This window comes from Lepidothrix coronata, unplaced genomic scaffold, assembly GCF_001604755.1.
Source record: "Lepidothrix coronata isolate B3197 unplaced genomic scaffold, Lepidothrix_coronata-1.0 Scaffold99, whole genome shotgun sequence".
In the NCBI taxonomy this organism is placed as follows: domain Eukaryota; kingdom Metazoa; phylum Chordata; class Aves; order Passeriformes; family Pipridae; genus Lepidothrix; species Lepidothrix coronata.
This window is the reverse complement of record NW_016690279.1, coordinates 677592-699028: the sequence shown is the minus strand read 5'-3', so window position 1 is coordinate 699028 and position 21437 is coordinate 677592. Positions and strand designations below refer to the sequence as shown.

General features: G+C 42.2%; 3 protein-coding genes across 8 annotated transcripts; 2 read left to right on the top strand and 1 right to left on the bottom strand.

Annotated features, from left to right (window-relative positions):
- TEKT1 (tektin 1) lies at positions 1-6866 on the top strand. Of its 3 annotated transcripts, XM_017822798.1 has the most exons (9): positions 1-107; positions 218-414; positions 2378-2621; positions 2954-3119; positions 3407-3535; positions 3990-4133; positions 5248-5470; positions 6031-6227; positions 6487-6866. In XM_017822798.1, the coding sequence occupies exons 3-9, from the start codon at positions 2432-2434 to the stop codon at positions 6644-6646; spliced, it is 1209 nt and encodes a 402-aa protein (XP_017678287.1). In that variant the 5' UTR covers positions 1-107; positions 218-414; positions 2378-2431; the 3' UTR covers positions 6647-6866. The 3 variants fall into 3 exon arrangements, with proteins under 3 accessions (XP_017678287.1, XP_017678288.1, XP_017678286.1); XM_017822799.1 differs by lacking the exon at positions 218-414 and having other exon boundaries at positions 1-53; XM_017822797.1 differs by lacking the exon at positions 218-414.
- A 319-nt stretch (positions 6867-7185) lies between these two features.
- FBXO39 (F-box protein 39) lies at positions 7186-13476 on the bottom strand. 3 transcript variants are annotated; one of them, XM_017822795.1, is made up of 4 exons: positions 13300-13476; positions 9678-10735; positions 8722-8898; positions 7186-7688 (listed from the first exon to the last, which is right to left on the bottom strand). In XM_017822795.1, exons 2-4 carry the CDS (start codon positions 10689-10691, stop codon positions 7560-7562), a joined length of 1320 nt encoding a protein of 439 aa, XP_017678284.1. In that variant the 5' UTR covers positions 10692-10735; positions 13300-13476; the 3' UTR covers positions 7186-7559. The 3 variants fall into 3 exon arrangements, with proteins under 3 accessions (XP_017678284.1, XP_017678282.1, XP_017678283.1); XM_017822793.1 differs by having other exon boundaries at positions 7187-7688; positions 9678-10905; XM_017822794.1 differs by having other exon boundaries at positions 7187-7688; positions 9678-10905; positions 13334-13476.
- A 48-nt stretch (positions 13477-13524) lies between these two features.
- On the top strand, positions 13525-21294 carry FAM64A (family with sequence similarity 64 member A). 2 transcript variants are annotated; one of them, XM_017822761.1, is made up of 7 exons: positions 13534-13633; positions 13664-13698; positions 15096-15415; positions 16153-16481; positions 17279-17374; positions 18804-18850; positions 20176-20212. In XM_017822761.1, exons 3-6 carry the CDS (start codon positions 15125-15127, stop codon positions 18832-18834), a joined length of 747 nt encoding a protein of 248 aa, XP_017678250.1. In that variant the 5' UTR covers positions 13534-13633; positions 13664-13698; positions 15096-15124; the 3' UTR covers positions 18835-18850; positions 20176-20212. The 2 variants fall into 2 exon arrangements, with proteins under 2 accessions (XP_017678252.1, XP_017678250.1); XM_017822763.1 differs by lacking the exon at positions 18804-18850 and having other exon boundaries at positions 13525-13633; positions 20176-21294.
- Positions 21295-21437: the final 143 nt, after the last annotated feature.

Genomic DNA, 21437 nt, shown 5'->3' with positions numbered 1-21437 from the left:
GTCCGTTCACGCAGCCGGGGCGGCCACGGGGCCGTTTTTTCTCCCCCTGTAAGGTCGGTGGAGGTTTTCGATGTCAGCGGTGATTTAACCTCAGAAAACCATCTGAGGTAAAACTAGAGCTTTCTTATGTTGTATAATTCATATTGCAAAATCAGTTGTAAGTTTCATATTAACAGATGAAAAGGAAATAATAATAATGTAAATTTTATATTAACAGTTGAAAAGAAAATAATCCTTTACGGTAGCTGACAATGAAGAACAGCTTTATAGAATCATAGAATCAGTATATTCTGAGTTGGAAGGGACCCACGTTAATCATCGGGTCTAACTTTTAAGTGAATGGCCTGTACAGAGATCAAGCCCACCACCTTGGTGTTATTAGCACCATGCTCCAACCAACTGAGGTAATCTCAGGTAATTCAGGCTTGGTTACTTTAATTACTTTGTCACGGTGTTGCTGCAAACTGGGGCAGGACAGCATCAGATACTGGGTGTTCAGAACAAAACGGCAGTGTCACAGTAATGTGGAGAACCATCTCTTGGGAGTTCCACAGCTTTCAAGGTGACTGAGCACGTTCCCAGAACTGTGACATTCATTGTTCTTAACAGCCATTCAGATATCTTAGCATTTCAGTTCATTCTGAATCATTTAGTCATCCCTCTGGAATTTGCTAGTATTTCTAAAAGCCTTGGAATGTTACTGGGAACACAGATAATAACATTTTGTGGAAGATGACTAATATGCAGCCTGATCCATCCTCTGTGACTCACGCAAGCCAAAATAAACCTCTGTTCAAACTAGCTTTGAGTTCAGATGTACTGAAGTAGTTGGAAATTTCATCTGATGTCATTCTCTTTATCTCCTTCATCTCTTCTGTCTGGCTCTCAGTATCTTTTCTTCTAGGCAAGAATATAGTTGCCACAAAGATGGAGCATACTACTAAGAATATTTTATGACTGACATTTTAGATAGCTAGACATTTAACACACCTCTCATTTGCTTTCACAATCTTTCTGCATTTCTGTAATAAAACAATCCAAAATTACTGCCCGCAGCTCTGGGAACTATCTCAAATTAATGTACAGAGAACAGGGGTTTTTTTCCAGACAGATCTTAACAGGCAGTAGGTGAAATGAAGCCCCATGGGTCGTGTGTGCTGCGTCTCCTCTGGCCAGTGCAGCAGCCTGGGAGCAGGGCGGGTGTAGTTCCCACAGCAGCATTTGTTTACCTTCTGTGCTGGTCGAGCAACGTCCTGCAATATTTAGTTGCACATTTAAATAGAAAATGTGCTGCAGCTGAGGAGATTGAGGCTGGATCCAGTGAAGGGGAACTGAAGATGTGGCACTTGGCCAGGGTTTGGACTTGAGAGCAGAATCAGTCAAGAGGTGTGTGAAGGAGAAAGGGGTTGTTCGAAGGGTACCTGTGCTGGAGGGTGGGCAAAGCTGTCTGTTGCTGAGGAGTAGCTGTGTGCATTTGGGGTGAGGAGGAGTCCCAGGAACACTGGATGAGCATAGTGCAAGAATAGGAAAATTGATAATCAAACTGCTTTTCATAAATTCAGGGCATGGGTTTCACCCTACATTAAACAAGTGTTCCCAGTACGCTTGGTTCTTTGTTCTGCTTTAGCCCTTTCTGGGCTTTTCCATTTCCTCATTTGCCTGCTGAATTTCCTCCTTCAGCTTTTCAGGTCCTGTTTTTATTTCTCTTCCCCCCCCGCCCCTCCCAAATAATCATTAGAAAAAAATCACCTCGTCAGGCATTGGAACTAGCTGGCCAGGGAAGTGCTGGAATCACCATGCCTGGATGTGTTCAAAAGGCACATGGGTTTGGCTCTTGGGGATGTGGTTTAGTGGTGAACATGGTGGTGCTGGGTTAACAGATGGACTCCATGATCTTAGAAGTCTTTTCCAACCTTAATGATTCTATGATTACATTTCTTTTCACAGTCTAGATTTCATCCATCTCTCCACCATAATCTTGAAAGGTATTTACTTCTCCAACCTGTGGGAGACTATTTATCTTTTATATTTGTTCTTTTTTTTTCTATTTTCTGTGATTGCTTGTTTAGTAATTCCATCCTCTTTCACAGGTCTCCTTTCCCTTCTCATTCCTACTGCAGACAGTCCATCTTTTCCTTTCAGTTCCACTTCTTTCCTCCTCGTTTCCATTCACAAATTCTTCTGTTTCTTCATTCTTCCACTCCAAACTCTTTTGCCTACACATCAGTAAAGCCTTGGGGAGCCTTGAGCAAGAAATCTATTCTTTTCATATCTGTGTCATTTTGCAGATAAAAGGAGCAAGAATATTTCTCATCCCGATGGACCTGTCTTCTCTTCCTGCTTCTGCAGCCAAATATAATGCTATTGCTGTTTTCAGGTTCCACATTCCAAGAACTGACCTGCATTATATCCAGAAACTTTCCGAATAACAATGGCCAGACTGTTGCAAGATCCATCTAAATTCCATCCCTCAGAATGGGCTACCGCAAACATGATGCAGCGTGTCAGTACAGAGTCCCAGAAATCCAGGTCAGAGTGCATGATAGCTGAGAGTTGGCGGCTGGTGGATGAAATAGAAAAGACAACTCAGAAAACCCAAAGTGATGTCAACAAGAAAATAGGTAATCCCATGTGTTCTGCAAGGGTCAAGATGTGCTATTTGAGCTATACGTTTAAGATGGACTTAGAAAATTAGCTGGTAATGAGTAGGAATATATGTCAATGTCATGCTCCCTGATCTCATGGAAAAATTAAAAATATTTAAAAAATATATTTTGGGGTAGATTCTTTATAACAAAAGCCTCTTAATGCAGGGTTGCAAAACTGTTTCCACACGGCAGACCACAGCACTATATGTACTCCACTGTGGAATAAGTCTATTTTTTAGCCATATCTAAGATCTGAGCTACAGTCCTCTGGCATATAATACATGTTTGCAATTTTAATTCTGCAGAACAGAGACGGGAAGAAATAAAATTCTGGAAGCAAGAACTAGATAACAAGCTAGAACAAATTGTTCATGAGACAGAGTTACTGTTGACTTTCAAGAATAGGCTGGAGAGAGCTTTGGAGAGCTGCAAAGAGCCACTTGTCATTGCCCAAAAGTGTCTCCTGTACAGGTGAGATGATTAAGAAGAAAAGCATTCAAGGAGAGAAAAAAAAAAAATCTAGATAATGAACCTTTAACAAATAATAAAAAAGGATACAAACTAAGGGCCCATCTCTCTTTGCAGTGAAGTCACAGTCTGATTTAGGTGTTAAAACACTGAGAATCAAAACCATTAAGATATAGCATGTCTTCCCATGTGGCAAGGAAAAACGTTTGATTTGTAAAGCTGGGCTTCATCGTCTGTTAGCTGCAGGCATTTGAGCAATGTGGTTGATGGCTTTTACTCTTTTCATTTAGGCAGAGGCGAGTTGGAATTGACTTGGTGCATGATGAAGTGGAACAGGAACTGGTGAAGGAAGCTGAAGTCCTCCAGGGGATTATTGCTTTGCTGGGACATACATTGGAACAAACCAACGAGCAAATCAGGTGCATAGGCAAAGAGCATAACAGAGCAAAGAGCATAACAGAACACTGATTAGCTGAGAAGTAAGACAGTCGTAATCCTGTGAAGTTGTAGGGTCAGGCTGAGCACAAGTCCAAAGTTACCTTCAATGCTAAACAGTTGCAGGAGGTCAGTCCTAATTCATACCACTGAATCAGTAATGGTGAGAGGTTCTGTTTGTTAGAACTCAAAGTACTTGCACATGATCCTTGGTCTTCTCATGATCCAGTCCTGTGCCTTTCATTCCAATGAGAATTGTACCATCAATTTATAGGGAGGCAGCTTCATACTGTAGATTTTGGGACTCCACAACTAACAGTTCATTCATGAAGATTTCCATAAATGTATTTGAATTACCTCATACATGTATGGATGCACATTAAGGACACCTGGAAGTACCCACACTTTGGCTTAGAGTCTGGTTGTTTCTCCTCCTAGACAAAACCGTTCAGCAAAATACAACCTAGAAATGGATCTGAAGGACAAGTTCACAGCTCTGACAATTGATGATTACTGTGCTCGCTTGACAAATGACACTCCTGATATGATGTATGCTGATAATGCAGTGAAAATAGAAGGAAAGTAAGTAGTTCTTTAGTTCAACCAATATATGATGATTATACAGATAATATGAGCTGTTGCAGTAATAGCAAGATTAATTTTGTGTAAAAAGACTTTATCTGTCCACCAGCTGTCTGTTATAATTAGTTTTTATACTTCTGTCCATCGCTTTTGTATCTGTGTAATATGTCTGTGAAATAAGCCACAGTAATTATACTCCCAGTGAACTGCAGTTTACTAAAAGTTTTTAAGGCTCACAATTACCTAAGGAGGAATTTCACACGTTGCTTAAACCCAGAAGAGATTTACTAATCTAACTTCCTTTCCTCTCCCAGGGTGTCCTAGTGGGGAGAACACTGGACTGGGACACATGAGGTGTGGAGTCAGTTTCTGACTCAGTCATTAACCTGTCAAATGTGCCCCTTCTGCATGGGTTAGTTAGTGTGAATGGTTTAGATGGAGAAATAGCTGCCACAGAAAAATGGGTTGAAAAGAGGAACCATACTAAGAAAGCAGTATGTGTGAGACAGCTGTATAGCTCAGACCACACCAGTGGTATTGGCTGCTATATGCTTTATATATCCACCTAATGAAGTAAGGAACTCCTTATAAGTTCCTCCTCTGAGGAACTTTCTGAAAACCTGCCTGCAAACCACAGCTGCACATGGATGACCCTTTAGTTCTGGGGATACAGTTGGGGCTGGGCTTCCCAACTATTGCTTCAGCCAGGTACTGTGTCTTATAGGTACACTGTGTGAGAGAATAAGTGACTTTGTTGTGTGAATAACTACTTGCTGTTAACAGTGACAGCCATACTAATGAAAGGTGTTCTAAGAAATATTGGTTATTATCTGTGTTTCCCCCCTTAATAATCCTTCATTAGGGGAAAGTTATAACAAAGTTGCTCTATGACTTCAGCAAATTTGTTTTCATTCTACTCTCATCTACTTAATTATGAAATGTTTGTGACAAGGAGGGTCTTTATTTTGTATCTGTAGAATTCCCAGCACAACTGGCACTCACTGGGACGTGCAGTTAATAGGACTGCTTTGTTCTTGGTTTTGTGGCATAATTACAGATTTATGGAGTCAGAGAGGCTGCCAGTGGGTGACCTTTTATTTTTAATCTCTTTCAGTTTTGTTAGCCCTAAAGACTGGGTAGATTTCTCAAACATAAATGTTGAAAAGGCTGACAAGCAGAGAAACAATTCTTTGGCACTGAGGGCACTTATTGATGGCATCCTGTCACAGACAGCAAATGACATGCGCAAGCACTGTGAGATGGTGAATGTCGCTTTCAGAAATAGGGTGAAGGAAGTCAAGGATGCCAAGCACAAGCTAGAGACACTTCTTGCAATGGTAAGTCAGGGGACAGTCAGTAAAAAAGTGGAAACACTGGGCTTGGGTTATCTACCAGTTTTCTCAGTCCAGCGGTTTGCACTGATTTGCCACATTTTATTTTTCTTTTCCTTCCCCCTCCTCCCTAAAGTCATCTTAGATTCTGTTTTCTCATCTCTGTGTGCACCACCACAGAGATGAATTTCTAGAATCACTCATTCAATCTGTTTTGCTATAAATCAGGATTTCCCTTGTGATTTTTAGTTACCTGGGACTCCAATAAAACTTTCAGGACTGTGATATAACTGATAAAATCAAGGCCAATGTGCACAAAATTGGACAGATGAAAACTGAGTGTTAAAAATTAATTGCTGAGCATAAATTTCTGGGTTCATGCAGAACAGTGTCATCTGCTTTCCAATGAAGGAATCATAATCCTGGCTAACTTTTGCAAAATATCCTTTGATAAAAGAACAATATAATAAGTGTTACTGTTCTTGGTGTAAGTATTAAAAATGATGATTATTTCACCCATTGTAAGAGACAAGTGTGCAGCACTTCCTTCTGTTGGATTTTTTAAGGTGATGGATGAGACTGCCTCCCAGGAGAAGAACATTGCAGCCTTAAAGAAAGCAATAGCTGATAAAGAAGGACCTGCTAAAGTGGCTCAAAGCCGCTTGGAAGCGAGAAGCCATCGCCCCAATGTGGAACTGTGTTATGACAGAGTGCAATGCAGCCTGATGAGTGAAGTTCAAGAGATTACCAAAAATATTCAAAGGCAAGTGGAAATGATCAAAGAAGAAAATCTGTGGTTAATTTAATGCATCAGAGTAACAATGGGTCCCACCTATTCTCCCTGAAAGGCTGGGAATTGCTTTTCTCTTAATGGCAGGACACTTTAAGGGAAGCTGCATGGATATTGTCTCTGTGAATCCCTTTCCATCTTTCTTTTTCTCACTCAGAATTCTTAACCTACATGAGAAAAAAAACCTATCCATGTGTTTTCAACTAATGCCTGCCTGTATTTTCCCTGTTAGATTAAAGGATGCACTGGCACAGGCTGAGACAGAGCTGAAAGGTCTGAGCCGCCGACAGCTTTCCTTGGAGGAAGAGATCAAGGTCAAGGAGAATACACTGTATATTGATGAAGTGCTGTGCATGCAAATGAGAGAGTCTGTTTACATAAACAACTTCTGAAGCCATCACACTGGGAAACTGTGCTCCAAAGAACCAACTCCTGCTGAAATTTCATTTACAAACTTCCAAATTTATTGGTTTGGCTCAATGCTGTCCTGGTTCTAGTTGTGCAAGATAATTAAAACAGACCTAGTACTTACAGCTGTCTGTTTCACAGCTATCTGTGCTCTAAAATATCTGAGGAAATTTTCCACTTGGCAATAAAATTCCAGAATAATAAGAAATGCCCTTTCTTCCATGTTCTTTCTCTCATGTGTAACCAATGGTATCTTTTGCCATTGAAGGGTGGCAAAAGGTGGCTCTGTGCAAGCTAGAGCAGGAGCCTCCTCAAAAGTCTTTTGCTGGAAAGCTGGGCAAGTGGGAGGGGTGAATCTCAGGACTAGCCATGGTACGTTTTATTCTTATCATCTGCTGCTAAGAACTAGGCAGTATGTCAAACTTAACAGGAGGTAGGCTGATTCAATAGATAATGCATCTGACTGCATCTGAATCAAGTCAAGGCTGACTTTGCGTAAATCACTTCCTCACCTCATGTCCCAGTTTTCCTATTCATAAAATGGAAACGACGAGATGCTTCAATGGTAAAGTGTTTGAAGCTCTACAATGAGAAGTGCTGAAAAAAGAGGAGGGCATTCTTTTTACCAGAGATGCCTTTAAAGATGGAAAAGGGTTCCTTTGGTTCTTGCAAGGAAAAGCAAAAAAGGGCAAGAATAAATGATGCTGGAGACACAGGAGGCCAGTTCCCAAGTCCAACATTTTAATGCATGGAGTGTAAAATTGTCCCTTGCCTCTCTCTTGCTGTAATGGTATCTCCCTTTCAGAGGCATTGCTGTGAAGATTCAAATCTCCTACTAAAACCTTCTGAAGGATCCGTTAATGCAAATGTCACTGGGTGTTCTTCTCTCGCTGTGGTTTACACCATTGGGTAGGTGATGACAAAATAATTAAGTTCTGAGTCAATCAGGTATTTGAACTTCCTGTAAATATCAGCCAACAGCCGCTCCTCCTCAGTGCTGTCATATTGGGCAGTGTAAATCCTGACCTGTATTCACAAACAACAATCGTGATTCACAGATACGTGGAGCTCAGCCTATTAAAGCTCACAACAAGAAGAAGCCTCTGTGACTAATCAGGAATGTAAAGAAGCCAAATTCCTTGAGTTTGAGTAGAATCTTGAGGGTTTACTCTCTTCTCACTTCAAACTGACTGAAAATATCATCTCCTGCCAAAGAATTTTTGGGAGGTGTTGGGAGGAATGGGTTTAAAAGTGGAAGACTGGTGAGGAGGATTGTAAAAGGCTCAACTGCAGCTGGAAATAGCCTTTGATAACCCAGTGTGAACAGCAGCCAGTGGCCTCTGGCAGGGACAGGTTTAACCATGCCTGTCTCTCCACTTGTGTGCCTCAGCCCAGGGGTTGCTTTGGGAATTCCTCGGTTAGCAAGGGAAGGAAAATAAATTTACTCTTTGTGTTTTAGCTGTGGGTTTTTGGTTGTCCTGGCCTGTGTCGATTCACACTGGAAGAGCAAGGTTCCTTTTACCCCCAGAACTGATGCATTCCTGGGATCTGCACCGATCTGTGAGGATCTACTGAATCCAGAATACAGCACACAAAGTAGTATGTCAGCATGGTTTACACCAGCTATAGTTGTGGCCTGGCCCCAGTTCAACACACAATTCCTAAAGAGTGAGCTGTGTTTATACCTTCTTGCAGTTTAGTGGCATTCAACCCACCTGCCTCAGTTTAAGCATAGACATAAGCACTGAGCCTGAGAGGTGACTGAGAATCCCTAGAAGTGGGAGTGGGCTTGAACTATAGGTGACAGAGGGAATGCCAGTCTAAGAAGGACTTGTGGAATCATTGGAACTTCATATTAAACTTCTATAGTATCTGTACATGGCTAAGTAGGTTGGAAAGCCCCATTTCTGTGAGTGCTTCCCAGGCTCATTATAATGTGTAGGGAAGGTAGTTATGTTAATGTTTCTGTAAGTGACCTTTCTATGGGCACGGGGACTTAACCCTTCTCTGGGTATTGGAGAGAGGAAGGGAAGGGGACTTTTAAAGCACAAAGTCTTACCTTTATGGTAGTCAGAATGCACTTCTTTTCTGCACGGTTTTGTAGCAGCCTCTCCATAAAGGTGACACTTAGAAATGCCCAGACTTTCAGAAATAACAACCTCTTGCATGATAAGATAAGCTGTAGCAGCTCATTGTCCAGCAACTCACGGTCATTGTTTAATTCAAGTGTTAATTTCTTGAAAAAGAATGAACACTGTTAGTACTACTGAACGGAGCTTGTGAGTGCAGTAACTAGAATTCAACAAATAGTTTTCCAATTTAACCAACAAAAGTGAGTGTTAGCAGATCAATTTTGTACCCTGACATTAGCAGAGAATCTGTTTTGCATTATGACAACAGTATATGTGCTACAGTAATCTTCACTCTCCCATTAAGATGGGGTGATCCCTTGTGCATTCATTAGAAGATGCTACACTCACAGTCATGTCATGATCTTATTTGACATATTGGAAATTATCCTAGATATGTGAGTAGAGCCAAAGACAGTTTCTAGAGAGCTTTGCGGATCTCTGGTGTTCACCAGAAACTCTGCAATGAAACAGGGCTTAAAGAAAGCTGTCAGCAACCACTAGGTGTAAGGCCACATGCTTCTCTCAGGCATGCAAAGACCTGATGCTCATTTACATGGGTCAGCTGTTGCACACCTTCGGTGATACGTCCCCAGGGACACCAAAGTGCTTTGATATGGCCACTAGTTAATTTATATGTGCTGTAGGACATTTGTGCATTGCCAAAATGGAGCAGCCTGATAGCATAATGGGGATTGTAACTGGACAAGGATAATTTCATGAACTACACTACAGCTGAACACTGGAATGACTTATTTATGGAAAACCACCCTCTGAACATGAAAGTTCAGGAAGTTCTATTACTGACTGCTGTTATGCAGGCCTAAATGATTACTTTGCTTAGCTTTGTGATACTGCAGTAAGATGTTACGACTATTTCCCTTACCTGCAGACCATGCCAGTAGGCTGGGAGAAGGTTAGTGAGGGTAGGTCTCATTGTCCAGTCTGGGTCACTGAAATAGCAGCTCCGTAGGCTGATGCTCCTAACTGGGATCTCCACTAGCAGGATCCTGGCTAGGTGATCATGCTTCATGACTCTTTCAAAGAAGAAGTTCACATTCAGTTTTGGGGCTCTCTTGGCCAAATTTGCCCATGACATTCCCGAGACCACTTGCCCATGAGGGTCATGGATATGACACTTGATATTCAAGGTGCACAGAGAATGAGAGCTGTGCTCCCGCAGGATGTCCAGCAGTTCATCAGAGATGCAGTTATAGTTGAAAGTCAGGATGGTCAGGCTGTGGAACTTAGACATAGTTTGGTGGAACAAGGCACTGCTGTAGACAGAAAGGTGGAGACTGAAGAAATCCTCAATATTGATTTCAGATATAAAGCTTCTATTTGTCAAGCTGCTCAGAGAATTCAGAAGTTCACAGCCTTCTTCCAAAGTTATTCTTGCTCCTTTTAAGTTGAGATAATCAAGCTGTTTGCTCATTCTTTTCAGGAAGGTAGCTAAGTTCTTGATAAACTGAGCCCTGACCACATTTTTCCAGATCAAGCCGTCTAATTCTAGGTACTTGATGCTCAGGGATACTAGGTGACTATTACACTTACCCAGGTGAGAAAGAAGACCTTTCATAGTCACTTGAAATTTTTTGATAAAGGGAGTATTGTAAGGATTCGATAACTTGACCTCAAGGTGCTTCAAATACTTGCCAAATTTCTTGGTGTACCACAATGCACTTTGAAACTCCAATGTGCGTGCCCTTGATGGCTGGCCATAGAATGTGATGGTTCTGCATCTCCAGAGAGATCCAGAGTACATAGCACAACTCCATTTTTTACAGACCAAGGCAGCCCGAGACCTGTCCCTGTCATCTAACCAATGGAAGACATGCCTCAGACAGACATCAGGTAGATGGGCCCAGGAGCTTTGCTCAGGTTCATTGTCATCTTCCATTGAGAGGACTGTTTCTTACTTCTCTTCTGAATGTTGAGTCAAACCTAGATGCAGAAAGCTGTGGGTAGATTTCTTGCCAATCCCAACATAATAGGCTTCTAAGCAAATGGATGAAAGCTTGCTTCTTCACAATCAAAACCAACAATCTTTCCCTTGCCTCTGTACTTTAGCTGTCAGGGTCAAACAAGCTCTTGGGTCTAAACTATAGTCTAACCTAAATCAAAAGAAAAGAAACAATGAATGAAGAACAATCACAGTACAAGCACAGGACACATCTTTTAACTTTTTTGCCTTCAGTCTAGTTAAAGAGTGAAATGGTATCAACTGCTGGTAGAGCAGCCACAGCCTCTAAGAAACCTTTGGTTAGCATCAGCTGTAATTAATTGATCATGGTTTGTGGACTGTGCCTAATGTCTAAAAGTACCCAGTTCTTTGGGCTGTATACATTTGAACAGGACTGTCAGTGCAAAATTAGCACAAATGACTTTTCATAGCCTTCTGGGGTACAATTCCATGACAATTAGTACCCTGCCTTAGATTAAGGTACAATTCCTGTTGAGTATAATAAGCGATATTAAGCTGTTCCATCACTTGGTTCAAGCAGGATGTTCAGTCCTTGTGGTCTAGTGGACCGGGAGTAGGCTGGCAAGTCAGAAGACCAACTAAGTCTTTGTAAGTCCACCTAAGGAAACAACCATGATGCAAGAAGTTACCAGTTCCACTCTCAAAGCTGGACTGTGCAAGTGTTCATCTTCATGCACACTTTTCCAGCTCACACAGTCTCCCTCTAAAGATTTGTTTTCTTGGCCTCTGAGCCCTCCCTATGTGAAGCTCAGCCATTGCCATGGAAAAAAGAGATGACATTCATGATGTCACAACAATTGACTATATGTAAAGGCAAACAGAGAAATACAGGCCATGATTTGCCAGTCAGGTGCAGGCTGTATGTCTTGTCGTGTCACTTTTCACCAACCAGGTGAGTGGATTGAGGGTCTGAGCAATAAACATTTAAGAAGGGAAGTTATGCATTCTCTATGCTTTCAGCTATGAAACACAAACAGCATCCCACTGGCCTGTTAGGTTCTTGTTTTTGTGAGGCCTTTTACATATCAGGGTATTAACTGACTGCAAATAGACAAAGAGCATGCAAAGCTAGCGTTCTGCTAGTACCTTTGCAGAGACGCTAAAATTCAGGATGTATTTACTTCCCATCTCTATAATGCACGTGTCTTAACCCTGTCCACTTGGTAAATCTTTCCTTAGCTTTTGGGGATGAAACTGGAAAAACATCTAGTGACACTTTCTCATGATCTACTCCAAAAATCAAGGCTTATTGGCTGACAAGACTACAAGAAGATGCAACTCAAAAGTATGTGATGCCAATCTCCAAACAATCTACTTTTCCTCCTTTGCACATGCTGTCCTGCTGGGTAACAAAGTTGAAATGGATGAAAACAACGAAGGCACCATAAGCGGATGAAGAAAATACGCAGATCCCTGAGGTTCAGATCTTTCTATTTTAATTTTATAAATAGGCATGAAAGCACACGCTGACTGCCCAGTTCAGCTTCAGCCCTTTTCCTTCCCTTTCGGCCTACAGTTATGTCACACAGTATCCCTCTGCCTGTACATATGCTCTGTCCAATTAGCAAAATTCTTAGGGATTCCTCTGCCCACCCTTGCCATCCAAAGTGCCAATTCAAACCCCCAGTAATCAAGATAGCCTTTAGAAACTGAGCACAAGTGTCCAATTACCACCTGACTCTATCTCTTGTATTTAGTACCAACTCCCCACTAAGAGCTCTTTGTTTTGCAGGTCTTTAGATGAATGTCCAAAGATCCAAGCCAAGTCTTAACATGTCATAGCTCAAGCTGCGGTTTGCAATGGAGAAGAATCTGAAGCTTCCACTATGGAGATTGGGGTGGGGAGAACACAGCAGGCAAGGTCTAACGCATCTTCAGGTACCTGGAAGCCCTAAAGCCAATGGACAAAGGAAAGCAGAACAGCATATAGGGCTGCAATACATAGAAACATGTCTATTAATGAGGGATATTTATTACACTAGTCACCCATATTATAGTGTGTGAATAGAAAGGGGTACAAACACCATCACATGGAACTTTTTCTAAACCAGAGCTCTTAGGAATTAGTGAAAAGTATGTTTATAAGCCAGTGGTGGGATTTCAGAGGTATCCTGCAGTGTTACTGTGTTGGCTTCCCCATGGCTCTAAGCCAAGTCTTAGCTATGGAGGTGTCTTCACCTGTCAGCTCCAAGTTTAATTTGATGGGGAAAAACCAATCATTTGGAAAAAAAGAGAAGCTGATACAGCTTTTTGGGAGCAATTTTTTCAGGTAGAAGTGATCTAAAGATAAATAAATACTTTGTACGTTTTGCTTTTCTCTAGGGTAAGAAAAAACCCAAACCAAACCAAAAACTTCACCGCTGAGCAACCACATTCTCTGTACTTGGCCCTCTTTGCTGCAGATGGTTTCCAGTCCGACGTGGACAGTTAGACGAGCTGTCTCCTCCAACAAGAGTTGTAGAAGCCCGCTGAGAAAAAGCAAACAAACAAAAAACTTCTAAGACTCTGACTGCCAATGAATTACCAGAAGTACCAGGAGCTGTCTCTCGAACACCCACCCGGCAGCCCGGCCCAGCCCGTCTCCTGGTCCCGCTCCTGCTGAGGGCACCTCGGGCTCGGGGGCGGGGTGGCGGCGCAGCCCCTGCGGTTGTGCCGGGGGAGACCCCGGGACGCGACCCGCCCGGGGCCGCCCCTCCGGCCCCCAGCCGCGGCTGGTGCGCGCGCCTCGAAACGGGTAACGGCCAATGGAGGCGGGCGGCGGCTGCGGCGGCGCCAATCGGAAGGGCCGGAGGGGCGGGGCGCCGTTCAAACGTGGCGGCGGCGCGCGAGGCGGGTCCTGAGGGGAGGTGGCGCGTCGGTCCCGATCCCGGTCCCGATCCCGATCCCGATCCCGATCCCGGTCTCCGTCCCCTCCACGCACTGAGTGAGTACAGGGCCGAGTGGCTGCAGGAGCGGCCCGCTCGCGGCCCACCAGCCGGTCTTCTCGGGCTTCGGCGGCGCCTTTCGCGCTTGCTGCGAGCGTCCCCGGCGCGCACAATAACGGCGCCGGCCGGGCCCTCCCCGGCCCGCCGTGCCCCGTTATCCCAGGGCGGCTGCTCTGCCGCGGCTGTCGGTGGGGAGCACGGGCAATGCCAGTAGAGCGGGGTTCCTGCGGCTCTGGCGGCGAGAGTGGCTCGGCTGGACCCCCGTGCGCCGGCCGTGCCCGGGGGCCCAGCCGGCGGCTGTCCCAGTCCGCCGTGGGCTCCGGACTAACCGAACCACCGCGCTGTCCTGTGCAGTGCCTGTCTCATAACAGATCAGTGTACCCTGGGACGGCAGCTGCTCCCTTCGGGGCGTTTCACCTCAGTTGTATTTGCCGGCATAAATTAATCAGCAGCAGCTGGCAGGCGGTCCAAAGGAGCCTGGATCAGCTGCGAGCTAGTCAGAATTGAGCGGTTGCCCGATTAGTAGCTCTTCCTGGTGCCACATGCAGGAATGAATTAAAGGTGTTAATATCCCAAACACCTTCAAGATTACAACGTTTCAATAAGCCTTATTGCTTTTTGACACGAATAAGGACGCTTGTGAGAGATGGAGATAACTCAGCAGACATAGTAGTGGTAAAACGATGGTAGAGACCTCCCAGCTTTTTTAACATGATCTGCAATGAAGTATTGATAAAATTAATTCACTCTCAATTCAGATTGCTAAAATACATCTGCATTTCACTTGCTTTTTAGAAGTAAATCATTAGTGGTATCCTACCTCAATAGTAAGTGAAAATGAGGAAGTTAAAATATGTATGTATGTTTCAATTGTTATATGTCATATAGATAGCTAGCATTTTAGCCCTTCCCACTGAAGTCTTCTGCCAGTAAAAATCCTGTTTATTTCAGGACTTATGCATCCACAGTCATAACTGTGAATAAAGCGTGAACCTTCAGCCAGCAAGTCAGGCAGGAGCCAAGAGCAGCTGTGTAAACTTGTCTGGCAGTGGAAGGTTGTTTTGATTAAAGAAAGCAAAAATTTGGGATACCAGATCTTAGTCTGAAACACAAACAAAAAAGTTGCTCTTACAGAGCACTCTACCTCACAAACTTGAGTCTTGCACTGGAAATGCAGTATAAGGCTTCTTCATGGACTTGTACAAATTTAAATACCTGTAGAAATCAATGCTACAGAATCGATAGTAAAAGCCCTAGTAAAAGTCTGCCCAGCTCTGGTTTTCTTGTTTCAGGCAAGTGTAATCAAGTATATTGTATGTAACAGTTTCCATTTCTGTTTTTACACTGCTTTGTACCTTGCTCTGTCTAAGCCTTGCTTTCATTTTAATTCTTTTAGAAATAAGGTTGACCAGGAACTGGAACAAGATGGCATCTGTGCTCCACAATGTCAAAGCAACAATGGCCTGGCAGAAACACCAGCTCCTAGCTGACTTTGATGAAAATGAGAGCCCTGTGCCTGACAAATTCAAGAGAAAGGCTGCTCTGAGTTCTCTCAATACCATCTGCATGTCTCTAAGGAAACGAGCACCATTAAAGCGAGTAGAGCTGAATTTTCATAACACCCCAACTAGGGAAAGTCTGGAAGCAGGACAGAGGTGCCAAACTCTTCAGATTATTAAAAGAACAGCAAAAAATGCTTTTGGAACAGTGTCCCAGGTACTTTCCCTTTGCAGTGGAACGTGGATAGAGTTTAGTTTTTGCTCCAACTTCAGTACTAAGATTTCTGAACTCTGTACATGTATTCCAGAGTCCATTCTCACACACTTGCACACCTTAATGGTTACCTCATAGCTATTAACTTGTAAAATCTTTAATATCTTTTCCTAAAGTATAGACAGTCAAATTATGGATCTGGCAGAATATGGAGGAGGGTGAAAACATTATTTTAGCATGAAATAAATGCTTTTCCTCTACTCTATTTCATCATGTATAACAGAGCAGCCTTCACAAGGAGGAAATTGGCTAGAGGTTGCCATTGCTTGCAAAGAATTGTTTCTGAGAAATGTGTAGCACTTTGGATTTTTTTTCTTATTTATTTTCCCATACCCATACTAATTATTATAGTTCTTCATTATAGTCAGTATAAATTCAGATTGACAAAACCTGTTGGAGACCTGAGATTTTTAAATGCATGAGTTATATGTTAGGGAGCCTGGCTTGTTCCAGCATAAGAGCAGCAGGAGTTCTGTTCCGATGCCTGCTCTGAAGTCCTTGACAAGTGCTAAGGATTAGGGAAGCAAATGACTCCTCCAATGAAATGGGTACAGAGGGTTGAGAAAACCTGATATGGGAATGGAAGTTAGGAATTCAGCTTAAATGTTCCTTGTCTTTCTGGTTCTAAACTCTAGGCTAATTGAGTTCTTTTAGCCTAATGTATCTAATGCTTCTTTCAGAAAATACAGAAGTCTTGCCAAAGCCCAGTACACTCAACGGTGACCTTTCCAGCTGAATCCATCAGCAGAAGCTGTGCGACAAGTTCTACCAAGAAAAAAAGTACTACACCTCAAACCCCTTGCTATAAGACTGTTACTCCAGCAGCCAGTTCCAAAGGCATCCCAAGGTCCAGCAAAAGGGCCTTGCTTGGGCCAACGAGGATGTCAGAACATGGAGAACGGAGGGATTTCTCATCCTGGCTTGGTAAAAATGCTGTCTCTCTCCGGAGATCAAGAAGAGCAGCAGCACTGAAGAGCCCTTATTCATCACCTGCTCCTGCCAGAAAGATGTAAGTCATATTCTTTTGTAAACCTTGTTCCTTTTTTTTTTTTCTTTTTTTTTTAAATGACTGTGATTAGGGTATGTGGTAGGGTAAAAGGCAAGGTATGAAGTTTGCTATCCTATTCCCCTGAAAGGGTGGGCTGTTTGAATAGTTACAAGGTAGTTCTAGGTCCCTGTATAGACAGAGACTGAGAACTGCATAAAGCTGAAACGTAAAAAGTAATTTTGTCCCGTGACAGGAACTTTTTAAAAATCCCTCTCCCACTGGGTAAGTTTGCACCGTGTTTCTCAGCACAAGTGCCCCTAAGATGCTACAGACATACCCGAATTCTTTGCTGATTCTTTACCCAAGTAAAGACAAATGCTCTCTATGCATCTTACTCCTACTTAGTTCTAACTTTTCCAAAGTTGCTATTTGTATTGCAAAGATACCAGGAATAGCTCTGCTTATACTGAATTCTTTATAGAGAGATTCCTGCCTCAGAGATTTAACACAAATTAAATCAAGGGTTGTGAGCTTGGGAAATACTTCATAATGCACGCATAGGTTTTTCTTTTGGTCAGTCACAAGAAAGGTCAAAGCTAGAAGCTGAATTTGAATCCTGTGTCTGAACTGGAAGATAGCTGTCTGGGGAATGTGAAGCAGTTGGCCAGTGAAAGTACGAGCATGATTGTCACAGCTTTAAGCTCCTCTAGGTAAAGTCTGGAGGTAACAAGAGTGGTACTGCAGGGATAGAGGCTTGAGTAGTGTCACCTAGTCAGTCTGTCCTGTCTGATCTTTAGTAATTATGATTCTGTTTGCAGGGAATGTGACTGCGAGTTGGAACTGGTCTCCTCAGGGATTTGCCAACTGAAGCGTATCTCCCAGGCATTTGATGATGCTATTGTGAAAGAGGAGAGGTAAATACTGTTAACTGTCCCTCAACTTTTGGCACAGGTTACCTTCTACTTGGACATTGGCAATTGCAGGTTAGGTCGTCCCTGTAACTCAGGATAAGGAATAGTCGCAGAACTTTCTCAGGTGTAATGTAGTAGATAATTTCTTTCTTCAAGATACCTGAGCAGATTAAATCTGCAGTTGGATTTTGATATGGTTTGAAGCTGGCTCCCTGCCAAGTCTCCAAACCCTACCACAGGAAGTCCCCCCCCCCCAAACCTCAGGGAGAAGAGGGAGAAAAACAACCAAGAAAAACCGAAACGAGAGAGAGACAGCTAAAGCAATATATGTAAATATATTTACACTTATGTTACAATTATATACAATTGAAATATATATACAATTTCACAAGGGAAAGGGAAGGGGGAAGGGAAAAGGAACAAAACCAGAATAGAATATATATATATATCCCGATTAGTAGCCCAATATCTAGCAACTAAAAAAAGGTTAGCAAAGAAATATCTCACTACTCTCCTGGGACAACCGAGAGTCGCTCCGGAATGATCGCCGGCAACCTCCGTCTCCTGAGGTCGGCAAGGCCTTACCAGGCCTCGCTCCCCAACACGGCAGACTCAACAGCAGGGAACCTGCACCTCCAAGCCGCCAGAAGGAAAGAGAGCGAAGGTCTCTCCTCCTTTCTTATAGCCCGGCTTACGTAAAAATCGTAGGGAATACTGGGTAAATCTGGGCCCTTCTTTGGTTACAAACTGGTCACCAAGGAAGGCCCAGACCAAACTACCACAATTTGCAGCTTCAAAAACCTGTCAGATGCTCTCCTTGTCTTCAGGTATCTTGCTGTGGAAATCAGATTTTTCACAGCAAGAGTCTACCTTTGACCTTGTGTGAGAGCAGTACCTCCCTGCCTCTGTCTAAAAGAGTGCCAATGCAAACTGGGGGGGGAGGTGGGGAAATTCCAGTGCACGGACATAATTATTGATGTCTGCACATTTATAACAAAAAATCCTTTTATTAGGTAGAATTATGTAACAAACAATCCATAGTACCCAGATGCAGAAACCTGTTATAAAACACCTTGGTTAATCCATGAGGTGGTAGGCTGCTGTATTTGTGAAGGTTACATCATTCTGAATTAGACATTAAGAGAGTAAAAACTAAAGGTCAGAAGTCTTGTCATAGGGCGATTCCCTAAACCTCTTTTTCTCTTAGAACACTTGATGTCAAGCACCTCAAAGTCTCTAGAGAGGGCTTAGCATCAAGTACATTTATCAACAAAGAGGTTAGGACTTAAAATCCTACATAATTCCAAAAATTCAATTTTTCCCAATGGGACCATGTCTAGATAACTATAGGTTAAATCTTGTATCAAGTTAATTTTATCATATCCGTTGAAAGTTCACTAAATCTCATTCCTAATATTCTTCCATCTGTTAGCGATATGACAGTTTCTCTCATTCGTAACTGAAGATAGTAGCAACCAGGTAAAGTAGTTGTTCACTTACCCTGTCTATACCTGCATGCATCTGTGGGGAGAAAATCTGCTGTTTAGAGAGAAAAAGGCTTATAGACTCATGCTGCTTTAAAGCAGTGTTCTGTGGAACCACAGGGTTCTTCCCTGGTATTCACTGTGGCTGTCTCTGCTACAGCTGATCATTGTGCATTTGTAAAATTTCACCTCTAAATTGTGGATTCATGAATCCTTGTGGGTTTCCAATGAACCATAAGTTGGGCTTTTATGCAAACAACAGCTTTTCTCATCCCAGACCAGAAAACTACTGGTACTAATGTTTTTGTCACTCTAGCTCAGTTCTCACCGATTACTAATGAAGGTCAGAAAGCATGACAGAACAAACTATTATCCTGAGCTGTCTGAATTTACAGCCTTTCTTTTCCATCCCTCCGATCAGTAGCAGTTAAGACTGTGCTATCATAATAACAGCAGTTGCTAATTATCAGTGGCAGTTTTAAACACAGCAATCCCACCCAAATGGATGGGAACAGGAGGTATTTGTTGTCAGTTTTTAAACATCATTTCTAGTGTCAATTCACTGGACCCTTACCAGGTAAATGCCTCTATTAACTTCACTGAGATATGTATTGTGACATTAGTTTCTTCATCCATTATGTTGGAAGTCTTCCTTTTGTTAAAGTTACATCCTTAAATAGGATGTCCTACTTTAGCAACAAAGATAGGTGTAAGACACTGTTTGCTGTAACTTTTCAAGAAAATATGAAAGCAGTTTCAAATGCTTTGAACAGGGCTGTGTTCTGCTGCCAGTAAGTAATTTTGTCCAGTTCTCTTGCATGGGTAGATGCATCCAATGTGCTCTCTCACTGACTGGTTTGTAGGCTGCCTACTGTATCAACTGTGAAATGAACTCTTTTGGAGTTGCCCTTAGTCTTGCATGAGATTTTCTGTTCTGGTATCCAGTTGCCTTGGGTTTGTGCTAGAGCTCCCTTTTCAGCTTTTCCAGGAGGAAACAAACCTTGATCTCAAATGATAGTTGCCAGTTCCATGTATTTTTCTAATGTTTTTCATTTTAATGAATTAGGTTATATCACAAGAAATGTTCCTGTTGCTAGTTAAAGTATTGCAGTACTTAATTTGTGTATTGCCATTTACGCTCACTGAAGGGAACAAAATATTTTCTTGCTGCTGTTTAGAGCTGTTACACAGTGGCAAGCGTACAGATACCAGACCTCTTCCTTGCTCCCATCTGCTTTCCAGCAATTTGGGTGACCACCAGTTGATTAACCCTACTGACTTGATGCTGCTAATGGCAGTCTTGTTGTTGTTCTTCTGCAGGCAACAAGCAACATCAAACTATTACTATCTAATGGCAGAAAACTTACATTCTGCGTGTCGATCCCTGAAACCTTCTCAAGCTATCAGAAGGCAAGCAAAGAAACTCCATCAAGCACTTGGTACCTAGACAGAGACTGTAACTATTATTAGTTTATAAGCATATATAAATGAGAGGTCTGTGTAGCACCAAAAGGGTGCACTCTATACACTAAACAAATCACTACATTTTATAATCTTTCTTGACAAAGCAGCTCAGGACTTCCCTTGCTTTCTCTTTTCAACTGTAGTTGGTACCTGTGGTACCAACCACTTTGATGTTGAACTGACCAGTAGGAATGGCCAAAGCAAGGGCTACAGACTTATGAAGGGTAATCCTAGGTAAGAGGAGTGTTTAGACTGGTATCCAATTGCCATGAGTTTTAGTACAAGTATTTTACATACAGAAGAGTTTGCTCTGTTATTTCGAAAGCCTAACATTTTTTTATATATATAAACAAACTAAGCGTTAAGCATGTTTAGCTGGAAGTTAATAAAACAATAGTGGCTTCTTTAAGTTTTGACCACAACCACCATTCCAAGGCAATAGGTTTCTGTGGAGTCACTCACACCACAAGAGAAAAGCCACATTAGGACTCTTAATTCATGGCCTTAAGGATTGCTATTAGATTAGTCTAACTAATCCTATCTTAGGTAGTTTGGTCCCAGGCAAATCAGAGCAATTTTGTAATTTCCTACTGCTGCTTTAAATAGCATCTTGGCAGTTGAGTTAAACATTGCTTCTGTACTACAACATCTGTCTTTTAGTTATATGCAGAAATTGTTACTACAATTAATGTAACTTCTTACAGCTACTGTTATTAGCCAGTATCTCGGTGCAGGTATTTTATTTGATGATGCATACTTAGCATTTGATATATTTTTTTTGCTTCTAGTTACTTAAAAAAAAAAAAGTAACGTTCCTTTGAAAAGCCTTTTTTGGTTGGTCATTCAGTGTAACAAAGTTTAGTCTTTCAAACCAAAGCAAAGATTTCTCAAGCTTCTGGAATTCAACAGCAGGGCTGTTTTAGGTGGTAGCAGCTTTGTGCAGGCTTCTCCAGTTACATTCACTCTAAGATGAACCTTCAAACAAAAGACTGATTTGGAAAATTTTGCTCTACTTGATAATGTTTAAGATGTGCATGTAATTCAGTTCCAGTTTCACTAAAATTTTAATGGTATCAAATATAAATATGGCAAGTATTCAATCCTGATTTCCTGATGTA